The sequence below is a fragment of the Esox lucius genome, chromosome 7, assembly GCF_011004845.1.
Source record: "Esox lucius isolate fEsoLuc1 chromosome 7, fEsoLuc1.pri, whole genome shotgun sequence".
In the NCBI taxonomy this organism is placed as follows: Eukaryota; Metazoa; Chordata; class Actinopteri; order Esociformes; family Esocidae; genus Esox; species Esox lucius.
In genome coordinates, this window is record NC_047575.1 from 42,551,990 (window position 1) to 42,572,903 (window position 20,914).

The 20,914-nt window shown below is 42.4% G+C and overlaps 1 protein-coding gene across 1 annotated transcript; it reads right to left on the reverse strand.

Moving 5' to 3' along the window:
- Positions 1-84: 84 nt before the first annotated feature.
- Positions 85-12,650, reverse strand: LOC105009969 (globoside alpha-1,3-N-acetylgalactosaminyltransferase 1-like). The gene is made up of 10 exons (XM_034293319.1): positions 12,567-12,650; positions 12,409-12,444; positions 11,924-11,995; positions 11,762-11,797; positions 11,290-11,424; positions 10,019-10,070; positions 9,261-9,416; positions 3,192-3,316; positions 2,792-2,954; positions 85-1,217 (listed from the first exon to the last, which is right to left on the reverse strand). Exons 4-10 carry the CDS (start codon positions 11,776-11,778, stop codon positions 1,017-1,019), a joined length of 849 nt encoding a protein of 282 aa, XP_034149210.1. The 5' UTR covers positions 11,779-11,797; positions 11,924-11,995; positions 12,409-12,444; positions 12,567-12,650; the 3' UTR covers positions 85-1,016.
- Between the last annotated feature and the right edge of the window lie 8,264 nt (positions 12,651-20,914).

The following is a 20,914-nucleotide window of genomic DNA, read 5'->3' on the forward strand; positions in this document are numbered from 1 at the left end:
TTTCCAAGAGATGTAGAGGGCACTGGGGTTCCCAAGAGATGTAGAGGGCACTGGGGTTCCCAAGAGATGTAGAGGGCACTGGGGTTCCCAAGTGGTGTAGAGGGCACTGGGGTTCCCAAGTGGTGTAGAGGGCACTGGGGTTCCCAAGTGGTGTAGAGGGCCTGGGGTTCCCAAGTGGTGTAGAGGGCACTGGGGTACCCAAGAGATGTAGAGGGCACTGGGGTTCCCAAGTGGTGTAGAGGGCCTGGGGTTCCCAAGTGGTGTAGAGGGCACTGGGGTTCCCAAGTGGTGTAGAGGGCACTGGGGTTCCCAAGTGGTGTAGAGGGCACTGGGGTTCCCAAGTGGTGTAGAGGGCCTGGGGTTCCCAAGTGGTGTAGAGAGACTGGGGTTCCCAAGTGGTGTAGAGGGCCTGGGGTTCCCAAGTGGTGTAGAGGGCCTGGGTCTCATCATGACAATTTTAATACATTCAATACATACCATTTGTTTTAGTAGAACTAGCAAAAAAAGTACACTATATTTTGATGTAAACACAGAAAAACAATAATGCAATGAAAGTAACAAAAACCCATGTTCCTTTCATTTAATGCCAATGAATGATGGATCAGACAGCATTTCATTAGTACTCATAATGCGGTATAATACAGTAATAAAGCAGACAAATACAGTAATAAACAGAATAACATAATTATACACACTCTAAAAGACTAATGAAAGCTCATAATTCTGTAAATTAGTACTAATAAATTAAAATATAATCACAGTCACTTACAATGTGCAGTAAAATGTGCTTCAAAATTTCTGGTAAATCTTTCCTCAAGGATTACGCAGTATGTGATTACTTTCTATCTTTGTTTGTTTTTGAGCAACACACAAATATTATTTGCCGTAAACTCTCACGCTCCTGGATCAGCATCTAGCCAACGTCCCAGGGAGAACCACCTGATCTGGGGAGAACCACCTGGCCCTGGGTTGCCAAATGGTGCCCCTTGAATGCAGCACATCCTCTTCTTCTCCCCTCAAGGGTTCTCCCTGACCTCTGCCTTGTTCTTGATGACGGAGGAGAAGCGGACCAGTTTAATCTCCTTGGCGCCCTGTCCTCTAAGGTCATCCCAGACATACTCAGGTGACAGCAGCTTGGTGGGCTTGTTCTTCAACAGGTACCAGTTCAGATGACTCTCCTCCTGCCAAACAGCCTCCACTCCAGCAGACTTATCCATCTAGAGGGAGGGGTCAGGACAAGATGGGGGATAAGGAGGGAGAGAGGAAGGAAGGGAGGAAGAGAGGGGTGGAAGAGGGGTAAGAAAGGGACAAAGAAGTGTTGGGAGAGAGAAAAAGGGGGTAGGGAGAGGAGAGAGGAGCAGGGATGTGAGAGACAGGTAGAGCGAGGGATGTGAGAAAGAGGTAGAGCAGGGGATGTGAGAGAGAGGTAGAGTGAGGGATGTGAGAGACAGGTAGAGCAGGGGATGTGAGAAAGAGGTAGAGCGAGGGATGTGAGAGAGAGGTAGAGCGAGTTATGTGAGAAAGAGGTAGAGCAGGGGATGTGAGAGAGAGGTAGAGCGAGGGATGTGAGAGAGAGGTAGAGCGAGGGATGTGAGAGAGGTAGAGCGAGGGATGTGAGAGAGAGGTAGAGCGAGGGATGTGAAAAAGAGGTAGAGCAGGGGATGTGAGAGAGGTAGAGCAGGGGATGTGAGAGACAGGTAGAGCGAGGGATGTGAGAGAGGTAGAGAAGGGGATGTGAGAGAGGTAGAGCAGGGTAGAGTGGGTTCTGAAAATGACTGACTGCAACAGTAACATGAGTGTTCACAGTGATTTGCATGACTGTCGGACTGAGTATGTGACTGTGTGCCTGTCTGCCTCCATATCTGTGTTTCAGCCTGCCTGTCTGTCTGTTTGCCTGTCTGCCTCCATATCTGTGTGTTGGCCTGCCTGTCTGTCTGTTTGCCTGTTTGCCTCCATATCTGTGTTTCAGCCTGCCTGTCTGTCTGTTTGCCTGTCTGGCTCCATATCTGTGTTTCAGCCTGCCTACATGTCTGTCTGTTTGCCTGTCTTCTTCCATATCTGTGTTTCAGCTTGCCTACATGTCTTTTTGCCTGTCTGCCTCCATTTTTGTCTTTTGGTCTGTCTGTTTGCCTGTCTGCCTTCATATCTGTGTTTCAGCCTGCCTGTATATCTGTTTGCCTGTCTGCCTCCATATCAATGTTTCAGCCTGCCTACATGTCTGTTTCTTTGCCTGTCTGGCTCCGTATCTGCCTCCATATATGTGTTTCGGCCTGTCTGTTTGCCTGTCTGGCTCCATATCTGTGTTTCAGCCTGCCTGCCTGTTTGTTTGCCTGTCTGCCTCCATATCTGTGTTTCAGCCTGCCTGCCTGTTTGTTTGCCTGTCTGCCTCCATATCTGTGTTTCAGACTGCCTGCATGTCTGTCTGTTTGCCTGTCTGCCTCCATATGTGTTTCAGCCTGGCTTTCTGTTTGCCTGTCTGCTTCCATATCTGTGTTTCAGCCTGCCTGTCTGTCGGTTTGCCTGCTGCCTCCTTATCTGTGTTTCAGCCTGCCTGTATGTTTGCCTGCCTGCCTCCATATCTGTGTTTCAGCCTGCCTGTATGTTTGTCTGCCTGCCTCCATATCTGTGTTTCAGCCTGCCTGCCTGCCTGTCGGTCTGTTTGCCTGTCTGCCTCCATATCTGTGTTTCGGCCTGTCTGTTTGCTTGTCTGCCTGCATATCTGTGTTTCGGCCTGCCTGTCTGTCTGTCTGCTTCCATGTGTGTATGTGTGTGTGTGTGTGTGAATACTTACCTCCAGGTGTTCCCTGCATGTCTTGGTCAGTCTGTGAACATCCTCCACTGCTCCTCCAAATATGTTGGCCTGGTAGTAGAAGTCTCCATGGTCTTGGGGGATGTAGGCTTTGGAGATTGTCCTCCGCTCATAGGGGTACTGGCTCCGGGGTACCCAGTAGAACCTGTAAAACACCAGACCCTTTTGTGTAACTTAACCTTTAATGAAACAAGTAAATAACCCTTATTAACATCACTCTTTAGGATGGGAGACCTGGCAAAAGATCAACAGAGAGGAGTCAGCATGTGGGTGTATATAAAAAGGTTTTCATTTCACCTGTGTGTGTGTGTGTGTGTGATTGAATGTGTGTGTGTCTCTCTCTCTCTGTGTGTGTCTCTGTGTGTGTGTGTGTGTGTGTTACCAGGGGTGTATAGCAGCCACCAGTTTCCCCAGAGCCTCTGGTCCCACACGGCCATGGAAGATCATGTCTACGTCAAGACAGAAGATGTAGTTCGCCCTCTGGTGGATGTATTCCTCTATAGCAGTCTGCTCCCAAAATACATGGATTTTAGACGTTCAGTTGATGTTAAATCAATAACATAAATTAACCAGCAAAACCAATCAAACAAACAAATGTTAAATACCTCATTGGGAAATTAATTTGTCTACAGTCACATCAGCTGACTAGTATGTACTGACTAGCCTAAGCCATATATCCTCCTAACCCTGAATGTAAACCTAGAAGCTGTGACATGTTATTATATGAGCTGCTTGTAGTTGGTCATTATGGTTGATCGTTGTGGCATCAGTACATCATCTATAAGGAACAACTACTCCTGCTAAATTCAGGAGAGGGGCTGAGGTCAGATTTCCTTCAGCAGTGAGGGGACTTGGGGTTTGTAGTTTCTAATCTGTCTGAGGCAGTGGTGGCTGCTGGTCTTTCATAGAGGGGAAGCTCATTTTCGGCCTACATTATAACCCTCGGATGGTCTTCATTTGTAGTGACACTTGGGGTCTTTGGGGTCTTTTGGACCCCAGACAATAACATTTAATTTTGTAACAGAACAATATTTTATTTAAATTTTTTTTACAAATATAGTTTTACTCTGTTTATTAATGGCTTCGCTAAAATCAGGTCGACAATATTAGCACTGTCTGCCATCGTGCGCAGTTTCACCCACGTACGACGCTAGCCTAGCCTACTACTGTATATGAATGAATGAATTAACTATCTAAAAAAATTAAATTTAACTTTGTAAAACTGAAACAAGGATTGTGGTGTAGCCCAGTAGTTCCCAACTCCGGTCCTCGAGTACCCCCAACAGCACACATTTTTGTTGTAGCCCTGGACAAGCACACCCAATTCAACTCAATGAGAGCCTGATAATTAGTTGACAAGTTGAATCAGCTGTGCTTGGCTTGGGCTACAATGAAAATGTGTACTGTTGGGGTACTTGAGGACCGTATTTGGGAACCACTGGTGTAGCCTATAATTGTGTGAAATGTATGATGCAAATCGGCTAGCAATTTCACCAAACAAATATCAAGAAATATTGCAGCAGTTTGTCTTTCAAATACACTTGAGAAATCCGCAATGTGACTGAGCGCGAAATAGCTTCAGTGACTTCTTACAGACCGCTGTCAGTCAAAAGGAGATGCAGTTAAACAGATCCAATCATCACGTGGAAGGCCGGAGTCCGGGCCAGCCCACTCCACATTCACCCCCAGAGACGCTGAAAAAAACTGTTCTAAGCAGCCCCATTGAAGTCAATGGACGCGCGGCTTCAACAGGGAAATGCACTGTGACGCTGCGGGATTGTATGAGAAGAAAATCGAGTCAGCCAACCTGTAGCTGATTCCGAATTAACTAGTTTTAGAGATGAACGTGTTTTAACGCATTTTTTGTCAATAAAATTTTTACACAATAGTACATATTTGACCACATTTTTTTTTACGTTATAGGGGAAGCCGAGCTTCCCTTGTAGTCTTAAAGAAATCCCCACTGGTCTGAGGCCATAATGTGTACGTAAATCTTTGCAGTTTTAAGTGTCTGTCTGTATGCAGGGATTTGCACCAGTATCACATGCACCCTGGTTGTGAGGTGGTGGTTGGACATTTCACCACTGGCTTATACCTGGGAACATCTTGTACAGTGAGGGTGTAACGAGGACTCGCGTGGGAGACGCGTTGTGGACAGGCACAAGTCAGGAGATGGATACAAAAAAAATTCAAAGGCTTTATCAGTGCCTAGAAGCACAGTGAAGTCTATTATTAAGAAGGGGAAGGTATTTGGTACAACACAGACCCTCCCTGGGTCAGGATGTTGCTCCAAACTGGATGAAAGAGCCAGGAGGAAACTGGTCAGAGAGGCTACCAAGAGGCCTACAGCAACTCTGAAACAGTTGCAGGAATTCATGACAAAGAGTGGTCATTGCGTGCATGTGACAACAATATCACAAATACTCCACAAATGTGGCTTGTATGGGAGTGTTGCAAGAAAAAAGCCTCTCCTCAAGAAAGGCCACATGCTGTCACGACTGAGCTTTGCCAAAACGGACCTTGAAGATTCTAAGGCCACGTGGATAAAGGTGTTATGGTCAGATGAGATTAAATTGAATTATTTGGCCTCAACGCCAAACGATATGTCTGGGGAAAATCCAATACAGCTCACCATCCAAATAACACCATTCCTACAGTAAAGCATGGAGGTGGTAATATCATGTTATGGGATTGTTTCTCTGCAGCAGGTACTGGAGCACTTGTCAGGATAGAAGGAAAAATGGATGGGGCAAAATACTGTCAAATGGGAAGAAAATGTACCTTCCAACATGACAATGACCCAAAGCACACAACAGAACTGACCACACAGCAAGGTTATTATAGTTTTGCATTTTTTATTATTTTTTATTTTAATTTTTCGTTTAGACTTTTTGTTTTCAAATTCAGTTTAGTTTTAATTAGTTTTTAAAGTGGGTTTGCTAGTTTATTTTTTGAAAATGCTTAGTTTTAGTTTAGTTTTTAGTTGTTTTAGTGTCAGAAAAGGTATTGTGTAATAATAACTCAACAAAAACATCATACAATTTTAGAAAATATTTATTCAACAATAAAATCAGTACATAAAATGTACATATGGGCACAAATATGTAAACAGTCGACACTCCGCAATAAATGCAAAATGTGGAAGTGACGTGTGCCAAGAAAAAAACCTAAATAGCCAACAGACTAAAGAAGACATACATGATGAACCGCAAATACCACAGCTGTACAATTTTCACACCCTATTCTAAATTTATACAATAGCCTTCTGCCTACAAATCTGGATTGAAGCAGCAAACAATCAGTGTAAAAGTAAAAATGACATAACATTATTTAATATTTGAATCACAGCTTATAGTGTTTTGACATCGACAACCCAAGTGCATTTTACCTCAAACTTGCGACTAGTTACCTTTCTAAAGAAGGCGCAATCGCTTCTCGGATAGACATTAACACACTGACAAAATTATATTCAGAATTAAAAATATTTTTATACCACTTTTTAATGTGTGATTGTGTAAAGGTGTTCACGAGATACCAACCTTTCGCGAACTTGCTTCAACGTCGAACACTCGTTCTCATGGAGACGCGAGGTGTTTCTCAATGTCAAGGAAGGATCCTTCGAAGCCAGAATTTGGAGGATGCGACGTCATCGACGTCCGTCGAAGGACCGTTCCAATGTCGAGGATCCTCCGAATCCCACCAAGGACTGAGTCCTTCGTTCTGAGAATTTCCCATAGACGGCAAAGGATGCATATGTGTATCCTTCGCGCTCCTATATTACCCACAATCCTATGCGTACGGCTTTGCCAGCTCGTAAAAAAAAAAAAAATGTGACGGGGCAATATGCTCTTAAATGTAAGTATCTTTAGTTTAGTGTTTAACGTTACCGTACCTTTGTTAAAACGGTAGTACAAAAAAATAAAGTTTAACGTTTAAATGCCAGTACAAATTGCTATTGATAATTAGCTAGATACCTAACGAGCTAACGGTAGGCTAGCTAGCTAGCTAGCTAACTGAACCGAACCGGACCTGTCATATTAGCTAACAGTTGTTAGCTTGGTTGCCGCCACCGGCATTTCTTTTATAAATCACTACCAGACGAAGACGGGCCTTTTCACTGACGTAATAACGCAATGACGTGCACATGGTAGCCTGTTCCATTGTACGTGTTCTTCGAATGCTAAGGAGGAGCCTGGCCTAGCCTCTGAAGGATCCTTCCTTGGAAGGACTAGTCCTACCAAGGAAGGATCCTTGACATTGAAAAACAGCTCGGTGTGCATGGAGGGATGTGTGTGTGTGTGTGTGTGTGTGTGTGTGTGTGTGTGTGTGTGTGTGTGTGTGTGTGTGTGTGTGTGTGTGTGTGTGTGAGTGAAAGAGAGACGGAGGGAGAGCAGGGAAAGGAAACACAGCTGAGCGAATACTCAGCTGTTTTAAATAGCATTAAAAAAGGAAGACATTGACAAAGACGAAAACTAAGAACATTTACTCTATAATTTTATTTTAGTTAGTTTTGTCAACCACATATTACAGTTTTGGTTAGTTATCGTTTTTTTGTAATGCCTCGTTTTTATTTTTATTTCAGTTAACGACAATGTTTTTTCCCACCTGGTTTTCGTTTTTTCGTTCGTTTTCGTTAACGATAATAACCTTGCCACACAGTGGTTGAAGGAGAAAAAGGTGAATGTCCTTGCAAGGCCTAGTCAGAGCCTGGACTTAAACCCCATTGAAAATCTGTGGGATGTCTTGAAGACAGCAGTCCACAAACGGTCACCATCAAATTTAACTGAACTTGAGCAGTTCTCCAAAGAAGAGTGGTCAAATATTGCAATGTCTAGATGTGCATAGTTAGAAACATATCCCAACAGACTAAAGGCTGTAATTAAAGCAAAAGGTGGTTGAACAAAATACTGACACAAGGTGATCCTTTTTCATTTTTTCTGACATGTTGGTGTTATATCTTTCACATGGATATTATAAGTTGCACTGAGTAAATGCAGCTGAATGAAACAAACTGTGTCTGTCTTCATTTCAGGCTGCAAAGCAACAAAATGTGATTATTTTAAAGGGGGGTGATTCTTTTCTATACCCACTGTACATTGGCATTGTTGTCCATGAATATGTCTCAGCCTGGTGGTGTTAGAAATCGGCGGTTTGGTATAGTGGTCAAATAATGGAGAACCCGTATCAAATCGAGGGAGAAGTTCGCTCAAGTTGATTGGAAAATTGCAGCACAGATGTCATTCAGTGAACGTTCCATTATCTTCTCACTGTAATGTTAGTTGCCAGCTAGCCTATACATTAAGGGCGTTTCTACATAGCAAAGATCAGGTTTCCAAGACAGTAACCCCCATGCCAAATGGTCAACGTGAACATTCCTGGGGTTATCAGAGCGCAACCTACAGAGAGATAATCTAAACAGAGATGTTTCTGTTGTTCTCATTATCTAGGCACATATCTAGGTACATTCATATTGTAATTGTTAATGCTCTGATTCCACAGTGGTGTCAAGTCAGTCCCTGAGTTCCTGAATAGGCTTGTCAGCACATTCGCACACAATATGTTTGGAAGTCTTTGCACTTTTAACTGTCTGTCTGTATGCAGGGATTTGTATGAGTATCACATGATTTGTGTTACCCAGGTTTGGCGGTGGTGATTAGACATATAATCAAAGGCTTCTACCTGGGAAGATCTTGTTTAAGCCTTGTGTGGTTAAAATCCCCCATTATAGTCAATGGACAATATGGTTACTTACTGTTAACCTCATTGTCTGGTCAGCAAGTTGCACTGTGGCAAACATTCAGAGCAATGTTAACTACAGCCAAAATGACTGACCCGAATGTGCTAGGTAAATTGTTCGGTTTACAGTGAACGCAAATAGAATTTAGGTTAGGAGAGCAGGATTTGCTGAGCACAATGACATCCTTGCTACAACCTTGACTCACTTGAAATCACATTCAGCCTGCGCTGAATTTATTGCCAAGGTCCTTCATCAGTCAATCTGTAGTGTCTGGAATTTGTGTATGGAATGAATAATATTTGTATGTATCCTGCCATGCACTGTTGCCCTTAGAAAAGGAAGGTGAAATCAAAAGTACCTTCTCATGTTATTTTGATCTTGCAAACAAAGTGCAGGATTGCTTCAAGTGTCACACTGTTCCTTGTATCTATGTTTTTTGCCACGGCTATTTGACATAACAGAATGGTGTTCAGCCAAGACTCAATGCAGCAGAAAGTAGAGTTGACTACTGTATTAGTCATCCTCCTACCCATACTACTGCAACTACTCTTACTACGAGTATAACTACTACTATTACTAAGAATACCTCTACTACTTGTACTCCTAGTAGTAGTACTACTAAGACTACTACTAGTACTCTTACTACTACTAGTACTACTACTTATGATAAACATTACTAATAATGAAAACCTGCAGTAGTAATAATAGTGTAACCTGGATGAGTTCCATGCGGCGGAGGGATATCTCCTGCCAGCGGTCAAACTTCGGCACCTTCACGACGTTGAGCCGTCTGCCGACACCCAGAGTCACGCTGATAGGAACGTGACTTGGCATATCAGTAAACACGTAGTACTGCACATTCAGCCCCACCTGGAATCACATGGAATTTTATTTGATGGAATTTGTAACAATCTGAATTGAATATAAAATATAATTCTTTGAGAAAATATTTACTTCAGTCTGGATGAATTTGTTTGATTACCCAGACAGTAGGGACATATTCTTCAGTAATGACTCCTACAGTACTCTTTATGAACACCGGAAGTATGACACCTTTGATCAAGTGACCCCCTAGGCCAGGGCTGCCCAACCCTGTTCCTGGAGATCTGCTGTCCTGTAGATTTTCTCTCCCAACCCATTTGTGTCTAACCCAAGGTTGCTTTTCATCCAACTAATAATTAGAATCAGGTGTACTAAATTAGATTTGGAGAAAGAACCTACAGCACAGGAGATCTCCGGGAAAATGGTTTGGCAGCCGTGATCTAGACAGGTCATTTGTGTACTGTTGTTGTACCACGTTACTATGCCAAAAGAAAAATCTATTTACAGTCACAACCTGGGAGCAGTAATGGTCAATGGCTTTGCTCAGGGAGAGAAAAACAGCGTTTATTAATAAACAGGCTTTATTTCACCTGGAAACAGCAGCCATTACTTTCCTGGCCCAACGCCCAACACCAGCTCTGTGTTCTCACCATGAAATGCTTCTCTGCTGATTCTAGGAAGTCACGTAGAAAACAAGTGTATCTGCATTGAAGGAGAGAGAGAAAAGATCGAGATTTAAAGGAAATACATTTCAAGTACGGAGTTGCCAGAAGAGGAAGAAAGTAGATTCATTACATGCATGGACCAGTAGAAAACAGGTGTTTCTGCAGCAGGAAATGTGAATAAACAGTTTAACAGACTGGATGCTAGGGACATGAATTGAACATCTGGAAATATGAAGTAAAGACGTCCATTCATGTTCACAAAGTAGGTGCCAAATGGCATCTTATTCTACTTGTAGTGTACTGCTTTTGAACAGATGCATAATGGCTCTGGTAAAGGGTTATACATGTAGGAAATGTGTGGGTCAAACCGCACTCTCCTAAGAACACTGCTCTCCTATGAACACTGCTCTTCCCAGCTTTCATTTGGTTGTAGATGACAGGAATCTGTAAATCATTATACATACAATCTTGAAATGTGTATTTATTTTCACAAAATGCACTGGTTTACTTTAAAATTCTATATGTTCAGATGTTTCAGACTTTGAAATGCCATCAGCCATGAGTAAGTCTTTATAAAGGTTGGTGTGAGATGGTGAAGAAGGGTTATTTGAAATTTTCTTTGGGGTGGTATCTTAGAGCTGGTTGGACAGAGTTATTTCATGTGTTATTATATTTCCTATGAAACATTTAAAATAAACAAAAAACAGTTCATATTTAATGGATGTCTTTTATTGTCTTACTCCATTATTCCATAACAGATAATCAGAACTGCTTTTTTCTTTTTTATCCATTCCAATGACTGTCACTTAGGGTGAGACAATCTTACACAGCAGTAAAATAATCAATTCAAAGCCCTCTGGCTCGACCGGAAATTTCATCAAGATTTGCATGTAACCAAAAAAAGTTCTTATCATGTAACGAGAGAACATCCTCATTCAGTCTCTCACACACGAAGGATGAGAGGTAAAAGTACTTGGCTAAGTGTAATACTTATACAATTTTATAGGTGTCAAAAGTACAAGTAGAAGTATTTACCCAGTATTCACCAGGTGAGGGAAGTTCCTTATTACACCTAAATGAACTGATGAATGGAAATCATTTAAGTCAAAATTAGGAACTTGTCTCTCCTCGTGAATACCAAGTAAGTGCTTTTACTTTGTAACTTTTACACCTCTGCAGTGGATATGGTGCAACCATGGTATCTGAGTTGATGTTTTTTGACTGGACTTGAAACCCAGAGCTGCTGTGTGACTTACTTTCCCACAGCGAACACTGTGGTGGCAATGGTGAGGTTGTAGGACCTGAAGGCCTCATCTATGACCTGGGGATCAAAGGTCCCCTCCCAGACAATAGGAGCCAGCCATGGGGTTACAGTCAGCACGTCAGTCCTCCTGAATAATAATAATAATAATAAGATTCCCTCCCAGACAATAGGAGCCAGCCATGGGGTTACAGTCAGCACATCAGTCCTCCTGAATGATAATAAGTATAATAATTGTAATTATAATTTAAAAAAAAAATCTGAACCCCGTCAATATAACCAGCAAAGGAATTGGCAGGATGGATAGTCGTTAGAGGTAGCTCAATGAAGAGGATTTCTAATGGATCTTGTTAGGCACTATAAAATGTACTTTATAGAAGATTTCATAATATGGTATGGTAGAATTAAGAAAATAATAGAATTATAGCTTTATTGTGATGCTGTTATTTGCATTTGCAGTCACTTACACTGGTTCCATAAGCATGGCTTGCTTGGTCTGCAATCTGAAAAACAGGGGAACTGGATTCATTTATTTCAGTAAGGGACTTTCCTCTGGTTAAGCTACTGAGTCTATATTGAGAGCAGTGTAGTACAGGTTACCCTGGTGTCAACATGACGTCCTCACTCACCTGTCACTCAGCACAACCTGATCATGTACCTGGTGCCAAGGTAACCCCTTGTCATATTCACTGGGACCCTCGCTGACAAGCAGACAGGTAGACAGGCAGACAGACCGCAGAGAATGAAAAGATAGATATGTAACACAGAAGATAATATAATTATACATTTTACATTTGATTTCTGACCAGCAAATCAAATGTATGGATCATTCACTACACCACTGGTGCATTTATGAAAATTAAATAACTTCACCAAAACACAACAGATCTTTACCCTGATAGTAAAGGCAAGTTTGATTCCATGTAGAGGCAAATGTTTGTTGTTGTTCGGAAATATGTCTAGACAGGCTATTGTTTTGTTTTCATGATTTTTATTTCTGTAACCTTAACCCTAAACCCATAAATGGTTCTATTATTTATATATTGGTGGTACAAATATTAATTACAACTATATTTAGCTATGGATTGCAGTACAGTTTTCAACATGCTCTTACCTGATAGAGATGGATGAATATCGTAAGAAGGCAAGCCTTAGATCAGAGGGGAATTTAAAAAAAGGTTAACGATAACCCCTCGAACAACAAGAACTACAATTATTACAAGGTGACATTCAGAGACAAACATTTTAAATACTGTTTTTGAATATCCTTACCAGCAAAAAAACACTCCACCAGCAACTGCTAAAAACAATAGGTATTGTTTCTGTTCTAGGGAAATAATAATGTGGAAGAAAGCATTAAGGCATTAAAACATTGTTATAATAAAATAGTGTGTGAGGATGGGGTAACACTATTTGAATGGGTGTGCTTAAGAGTGACATGACATTGTCATGATACTGTCATAGCCATGACATCACACATGAAGGAATCATTTTGAACGTTTATGAACGTTGTCATTAGGTGACGGAGCGGGCGCCGCGGGACAAGGCACCAGGGCAGGAGAGTCCTTGGCGGGCTCGGGCAGCGGCGACCAGTCCACGGCGGGCCCTGGCGGCGGAGAAAACAGGGCAGCGAGGAGAACTGGCAGCTGCGGCCCCTGGGCAGCACGGGGCGCAGGGAACACCCGGCGTCTTGGGGCTGGCACCGGACGTAGGCCAGGCGTTGGCCGCACCAAGCTGGCCGGGGACTCTTCCTCTGGCGGTGAGAACCGGTATGGTGGGTCCCTGAAGCCCCACCAGTCCTCACTCCACCCAACCTCCGGGAAGGCCCCCACCGGCCCTACCAGCGTCGTTTCCCAACGCCGGGCAGGGCTGGGGCACCTGGATCACCCTGCATATGAGCGTAGGTGGCAAGGGCTCGTCCTCCCACCCCTCCGGGGATGGCAGCCGCGCCTCAGGGTCCTCCGACCGCGCCCACAGCACCCCCCAAAAAAATTATTGGGGCTGACTCACAGAGGGTTGATTGAGTCGCCTCTGTTGACGTCTCCTCCGGGGTCGACGCTGGGTTGGCCCGGGGTGCAGCAGGGGACGGTAGGGGTTCTCCTCCTCCTCTGTCTCGCCATCAGGCCAACAAAGGAGTTCCCCTACCGTCCACCTCTGCCGTGTCTTTTGTAGGTGGTTCATTCTGTCACGGTCATGGTAGCGGTAGGACACAGGCGCAGAGACTGAATAGTGGAAGTCATCCATGTTTAATCAAAAGAAAGACTCAAACAAAACCAAACGCCGCAATCAGTGACATCGGTTATCCAGAAGGAACAACAAAACCACTGGTTTTGGCAAAACAGGGAACATAAATAGGGTCCCCAATCGGAGGCAACAACCATCACCTGCCTCCAATTGAGGAGACTAAAAGGATTGGAGGTGGCTAGAGGTGCCACCTCCTGTCCTGTCCTGACTATGCCCCCAGCCCAGCGCAGAGATGGCTAGGGGCATAGCCGGGACGTGACACATTCAGTCGATTATGTCATTTTTATGCAAGGTTGACATTGTTTGGGATGTCTTTGTTATGACAACATGACAGTAACCAAGACAACATAACCTGTTATAAACATGTGCCTAATTAACAAACTTGAAGAAACTATTTAGCCAGTATTCTGTGTGCCATAAAAGGAACTTTGCTGATCATGAGACTGGTGCTAATACTCAGCATATTGAGCATGCATGGCAGAAATACAAGTAGGAAGTATGGAGTCATAAAGGTAATCACACTCCTGAGTCACTGATGATTCACCTCAAACCCCCACTGGTTAGCCATACGCCATTATAATGGTGTCTTGGGCAGACTTTTCCATGATGTGAAAAAACAAGTAAAGTTTTTATCAAAGTTTTTTGCAGGAACATAGTTTGTACTGTAATTTTGTTAATGTTGATGCAGGACATCCATTCATGTAACTAGTGGTTTGCATGAACAATGTGCTAATTAATAAACATTATTCAAGAGATAATATACATAATCCAATTTGTTAATATGATTACAGTGCGGTAATCATTATTAAAAGGTAGACTGGCTACTTGCATCTTCTAATAGGTGTGACACACAAAATATACACTCACCTAAAGGATTATTAGGAACACCTGTTCAATTTCTCATTAATGCAATTATATAATCAACCAATCACATGGCAGTTGCTTCAATGCATTTAGGGGTGTGGTCCTGGTCAAGACAATCTCCTGAACTCCAAACTGAATGTCAGAATGGGAAAGAAAGGTGATTTAAGCAATTTTGAGCATGGCATGGTTGTTGATGCCAGACAGGCCGGTCTGAGTATTTCACAATCTGCTCAGTTACTGGGATTTTCACACACAACCATTTCTAGGGTTTCAAAAGAATGGTGTGAAAAGGGAAAAACATCCAGTATGCGGCAGTCCTGTGGGAGAAAATTCCTTGTTGATGCTAGAGGTCAGAGGAGAATGGGCCGACTGATTCAAGCTGATAGAAGAGCGACTTTGGCGGATGGGCTACAACAGCAGAAGACTCCACCGGGTACCACTCATCGCCACTACAAATAGGAAAAAGAGGCTACAATTTGCACAAGCTCACCAAAATTGGACAGTTGAAGACTGGAAGAATGTTGCCTAGTCTGATGAGTCTGGATTTCTGTTGAGACATTCAGATGGTAGAGTCAGAATTTGGTGTAAACAGAATGAGAACATGGATCCATCATGCCTTGTTATCCCTGTGGAGGCTGGTGGTGGTGGTGTAATGGTGTGGGGGATGTTTTCTTGGCACACTTTAGGCCCCTTAGTGCCAATTGGGCATCGTTTAAATGCCTCGGCCTACCTGAGCATTGTTTCTGACCATGTCCATCCCTTTATGACCACTGTGTACCCATCCTCTGATGGCTACTTCCAGCAGGATAATGCACCATGTCACAAAGCTTGAATAATTTCAAATTGGTTTCTTGAACATGACAATGAGTTCACTCTACTGAAATGGTCCCCACAGACACCAGATCTCAACCCAATAGAGCATCTTTGGGATGTGGTGGAACGGGAGCTTCGTGCCCTGGATGTGCATCCCACAAATCTCCATCAACTGCAAGATGCTATCCTATCAATATGGGCCAACATTTCTAAAGAATGCTTTCAGCACCTTGTTGAATCAATGCCATGTAGAATTAAGGCAGTTCTGAAGGCGAAAGGGGGTCAAACCCAGTATTAGTATGGTGTTCCTAATAATCCTTTAGGTGAGTGTATGCTCTGAATTGGACAATACTACATGTGGATTATGATATTGTTTTACTACAATTTGATGAACTCCCGAAACAAACGAAGATCAAGATTTCTTTGGACATCGGACTGAAAATGTTATAAACGCAGAGTCACCTACATAGTTATGGGGAACGTAATGACTGTTTTGTATTAAACAATGACATCATGTGGATAATGTTTCTCTTGGCAGTAACATTTAGCTAGACTAGCTAAACCTCCACCTTTTATAATTCCGTTACTGATGTATCTTGTGTGTCTTTGTGTATCCACATTCTTCTTAGCTAGCCTGTGCCGTTTTTTTAAACCTCTTTTCTAAACATTGCTTTCAGGTCATGACATTTTTCTGCAGTTTTGTTCCCAGAGGAGGATGACTTTGTGGCAGTAGTTCCACGCCTGTGGCTCAAAGGGGGAGTTTGCTACTGGCCACCACACAGCATCACCTGCAGGAAGTCCTTCAGCCATGACAAGTTTGTCAGAACTTGTTCACCACCTGAAGACACCTGGGAGGCTGTCCCTTATAAGCTCATGAAGCATGCAGGTGAATTTGAAAACATAATAAAAATTTGAAAATATGTTTTGCTGGGTTACAAAACCTTAAACTTTTCTAGACATGTGAGAGACTGCACGTGTGTATCGCCAGAGGAGCGAAAATCGTTCCAGCGTGGGCCCCTACCACCCCAAGGACACATCTACACCACAACACCCTGTGGATTGCAGCCCTGGAGGTATGTGAATTACTTGTTTAACTTCGAAATTGCTGCAATATTTACTTGGTTTTACCATATTTACTTGTTCACCAACTTTTATGTTTATTTTAGGATGGAGGAAGCACAGTACTCCAAGGCACCAGAGAGGTACTCCACGCCACCATGTGGAGGACTGCTACATAAGTATGTGTGGGTTCATTGACTAAACCCAGATTCTTAACTTGTTATTAAAGCATGGTGCTTCCAATTTTATTTGTCAATTTAATTTTAAGGGCAAGAAGGCAGAGGTAGGGGGAAGTTTAAGCTCTGCACATGAAGGTAAGAATGAAAATGTTGGCTGACACTGCGATTTGAGTTCTGATTGTAAAATAACCAGATATTTAGGACTGAATAATTAACTGTCTGTATTTACTTTCAGAACATTTGGAGAAGATCAAGTGGCTGAAAGAAGAGAAGGTCGAACTGAGGGCACAGCTGGCTCTACAATCAGGTAAAAACAAGACTATAGTTACGCTAGCATCTTGTCTTCATGAAACTGCATTTGTCTGAACGTGTGCCCTTTACTAAAATGCAATACTGTACAGCCTTTCAAAAATGTATATGGCAGTTTTGTTTATTTCACTATTAAGCTATTGACATTTCAATGTGCATTTTAGCTTCTGATAAATGTCTGACTGAAGAGAATGTCAAGCCGAGGGCACAGCTGGCTCTACAATCAGGTAAAAACAAGACTATAGTTGCGATAGCATGTTGTCTTCATGAAACATTTCATTTATCTTGAATGTCATGCAAATCTCAATCATGTCAGATCATTGAAACACAATATCTGATTACAGTATTACAGGAGCCATAAGGAAGAATCCTTCCAACCAGGATGCCACTGACGAGGCTGTTCAGAACCAGCTGACCTTGCAGGTGGGAAAAGACGTTGCAGCGATACAAGGGACCTGCCATGAATATGAATGACATCTCCAGCACAACCAATATTGCAGCTAATTTACAGTAGTCTTTTTTTTTTAATATATCATTTTAACTGCTGCTATGTATATGATCGCATTATCCTCTTAATATATTTAAAGCTGTGTGTGAATGTTCTTAATTCTGACTGTAGTTGTAGTATGCTATGCCACCATTCATAAGCTTATTGCACTGATGTATTGATAATATTCAACAACTATCGATTGCTGCTATGTCATACTTATGTATATTACTGCCATTCTAGCCCTTGTTTATTTTGTATTGTATTATGTTTCTTTTGTACTTTTTTACATTAAAATACTCTAATTGTACTATATCTGATGCTGGACACGTTTTCTTGCACTATTTGATTTCTGCATCTTTATGCATACTTTTTTTTTGTATGCATCTTGCACTATTTGAAATAAATTCTGACCCTAACATTCACCTATCTATTAATTATTTTTTTCTTTATTCTTGTAATAAAAATGTATCATATCCACCTACCTCATGTACATTACACCTGCACAAAAATTACTTCTTTATTCATTCCAGCTTCGTTTGCACTCTGCTCCATTAAGATTACATCCACCATCATTATGTAAATAATAATACCTGTACAAACAGCACCCTTTATACCCTGCTCATTGCACTATTGTCTCATCAGTCTTACTATGTTATTGTTGGGGTTTATTGTGTGTATTGATGTGTACTGTATATTGCAGTCGGTTTAAGTTTTTTTATGAGTAAGCACATCAGGAGCCTGTATATTCCAGAATCAAGTTCCTCATATGTGTACACATACCTGGAGAATAAAGCTGATTCTGATAATATTATATGCTATAATATATACAAGATATATGTTATATATTCTACAGGTCTATTATTTAAGATAAATGATAATATCAAACCGTAAAATTATTGTAAAAGTCGGACTGGTACCTTTGGGCTTGAAACAAAAATACCCAATTAAAATATAAGTAGACCAATAAAAGAAAACATAACTAGAGGTTTTAATCCTTAGCTACTGTGTAGCCACCCACATCATTCCTTTCTGACAGCACGTACACAATCTTATTGATTCTTTAGGTTGCATGTTTTAATTTCTCCTAAGTTACCTTTATTTTGCACTCGTGGGTTTTCTCAGTTTTAAGTAAAGTATTAAGTAAACCTCATGAAAGCTTAAGCAAAAAGGGTTTCTATTTTTATCCATGTAGGTTAGGTTCGATTAAGATTAGCTTTTGTTGACGTTGATACCTTCAATGTGAACCTCAGCTTTGGTGACGTGGAATGAGACGGGAATGGGTGGGGTTAAACGCGTTTGACTCCGCCCACATTAAACATTGCCCCGAACTGCACACTGCAGTCGGGGTACTTGACAGGGTTGTAGGTTTCATTATACAGCACAGGCCAAAAGTTTGGACACACCTTCTCATTCAGTGCGTTCCCTTTATTTTCATGACTATTTACATTGTAGATTCTCACTGAAGGCATCAAAACTATGAATGAACACGTGAAATTATGCATTTAGCAAAAACGTGTGAAATAACTGAAAACATGTCTTATATTTTAGTTTCTTCAAAGTAGCCACCCTTTGCTCTGATTACTGCTTTGCACACTCTTGGCATTCTCTTGATGAGCTTCAAGAAGTAGTCACCTGAAATGGTTTTCCAACAGTCTTGAAGGAGTTCCCAGAGATGCTTAGCACTTGTTGGCCCTTTTGCCTTCACTCTGCGGTCCAGCTCACCCCAAACCATCTCGATTGGGTTCAGGTCCGGTGACTGTGGCGGCCTGGTCATCTGGCGCAGCACCCCATCACTCTCCTTCTTGGTCAAATAGCCCTTACACAGCCTGGAGGTGTGTTTGGGGTCATTGTCCTGTTGAAAAATAAATGATGGTCCAACTAAACGCAAACCGGATGGAATGGCATGTCGCTGCAGGATGCTGTGGTAGACATGCTGGTTCAGTATGCCTTCAATTTTGATTAAATCCCCAACAGTGTCACCAGCAAAGCACCACACCATCACACCTCTTCCTCCATGCTTCACGGAGGGAACCAGGCATGTAGAATCCATCCGTTCACAAAGACACGGAGGTTGGAGCCAAAGATCTCAAAGTTTGACTCATCAGACCAAAGCACAGATTTCCAATGGTCTAATGTCCATTCCTTCTGTTTCTTGGCCCAAACAAATCTCTTCTGCTTGTTGCCTCTCCTTAGCAGTGGTTTCCAAGCAGCTACTTGACCATGAAGGCCTGATTCACCTCTCCTCTTAACAGATGTTCTAGAGATGTGTCTGCTGCTAGAACTCTGTGTGGCATTCAACTGGTCTCTAATCTGAGCTGCTGTTAACCTGCGATTTCTGAGGCTGGTGACTCGGATGAACTTATCCTCAGCAGCAGAGGTGACTCTTGGTCTTCCTTTCCTGGTGCGGTCCTCATGTGAGCCAGTTTCGTAGTAGCGCTTGATGGTTTTTGCGACTGCATTTGGGGACACATTTAATCTTCATTTGTTAAAGTAATAATAGCCACTTGTTTCTCTTTACTTAGCTGATTGGTTCTTGCCATAATATGAATTCTAACATTTGTCCAATAGGGTTGTCGGCTGTGTATCAACCTGACTTCTGCACAACACAACTGATAGTCCCAACCCCATTAATATGGGAAAAAAATGCCACTTATTAACCCTGACAAGGCACACCTGTGAAGTGAAAACCATTTCAGGTGACTACCTCATGAAGCTCATTGAGAGAACACCAAGGGTTTGCAGTGCTATCAAAAAAGCAATGGGTGGCTACTTTAAGGAATCTAAAATATAAGACATGTTTTCAGTTATTTCACACTTTTTTGTTAAGTACATAATTCCATATGTGTTCATTCATGGTTTTGATGCCTTCAGTGAGAATCTACAATGTAAATAGTCATGAAAATAAAGAAAACGCATTGAATGAGAAGCTATGTCCTAACTTTTGGCCTGTACTGTACATGCCACTTTTAGAGAATTGTAAAATTTTCAAAAAGCTACTTTACCATATGTTTATCATTACAATAAAAATATAAAACTACATTAATTACTGTAGGCCATGTTACTTATCTGATACAAACATGTATTTACAATGCTATTTTCTTGATCAATCTTTCTTTGAGAACGTCAAACTAATAGCTGTTGGACGGAGAATACTACTGTGCTGAAAGCCAGCAGTCAGGGTAAAACCCCGCTGGCAGCCCCGCTGGCAGCCCCGCTGGCAGCCCCGCTGGCAGCCCCGCTGGCAGCCCCGCTGGCAGCCCCGCTGGCAGCCCCGCTGGCAGCCCCGCTGGCAGCCCCGCTGGCAGCCCCGCTGGCAGCCCCGCTGGCAGCCCCGCTGGCAGCCCCGCTGGCAGCCCCGCTGGCAGCCCCGCTGGCAGCCGTTCAAATGACTGAAACAACCGTTCAGCTGAACGTTAAAACTCGTCAGTCAGTCAGTCATTCACAAGTCAGTCATTCACACGTCTTTTTACTTAGGCAAAGGCTTGGTGTATGATTTCATGTGTTTGTCATTACAAAACAAAATAAACCACTACACTAGCTTAATTATTTTAGACCTGCAATGTGTCCAATTATCTGTTACAAACGTCTTTATAATGCTACTGTCTAGAACAAATTTTCTTTACGAACTAACAGCGGTAGAACTCCGCCGCCAGTCCTTCAAA

Bases quoted from the DNA above. Each gene is read 5' to 3' on its own strand.
- LOC105009969 (XM_034293319.1), bottom strand. The intron at 2,955-3,191 runs GTAACACACACA...GGTGTTTTACAG, and splicing joins GTGGCTGCTATACACCCCTG to GTTCTACTGGGTACCCCGGA. The intron at 1,218-2,791 runs GTAAGTATTCAC...CCCTCCCTCTAG, and splicing joins CATGCAGGGAACACCTGGAG to ATGGATAAGTCTGCTGGAGT.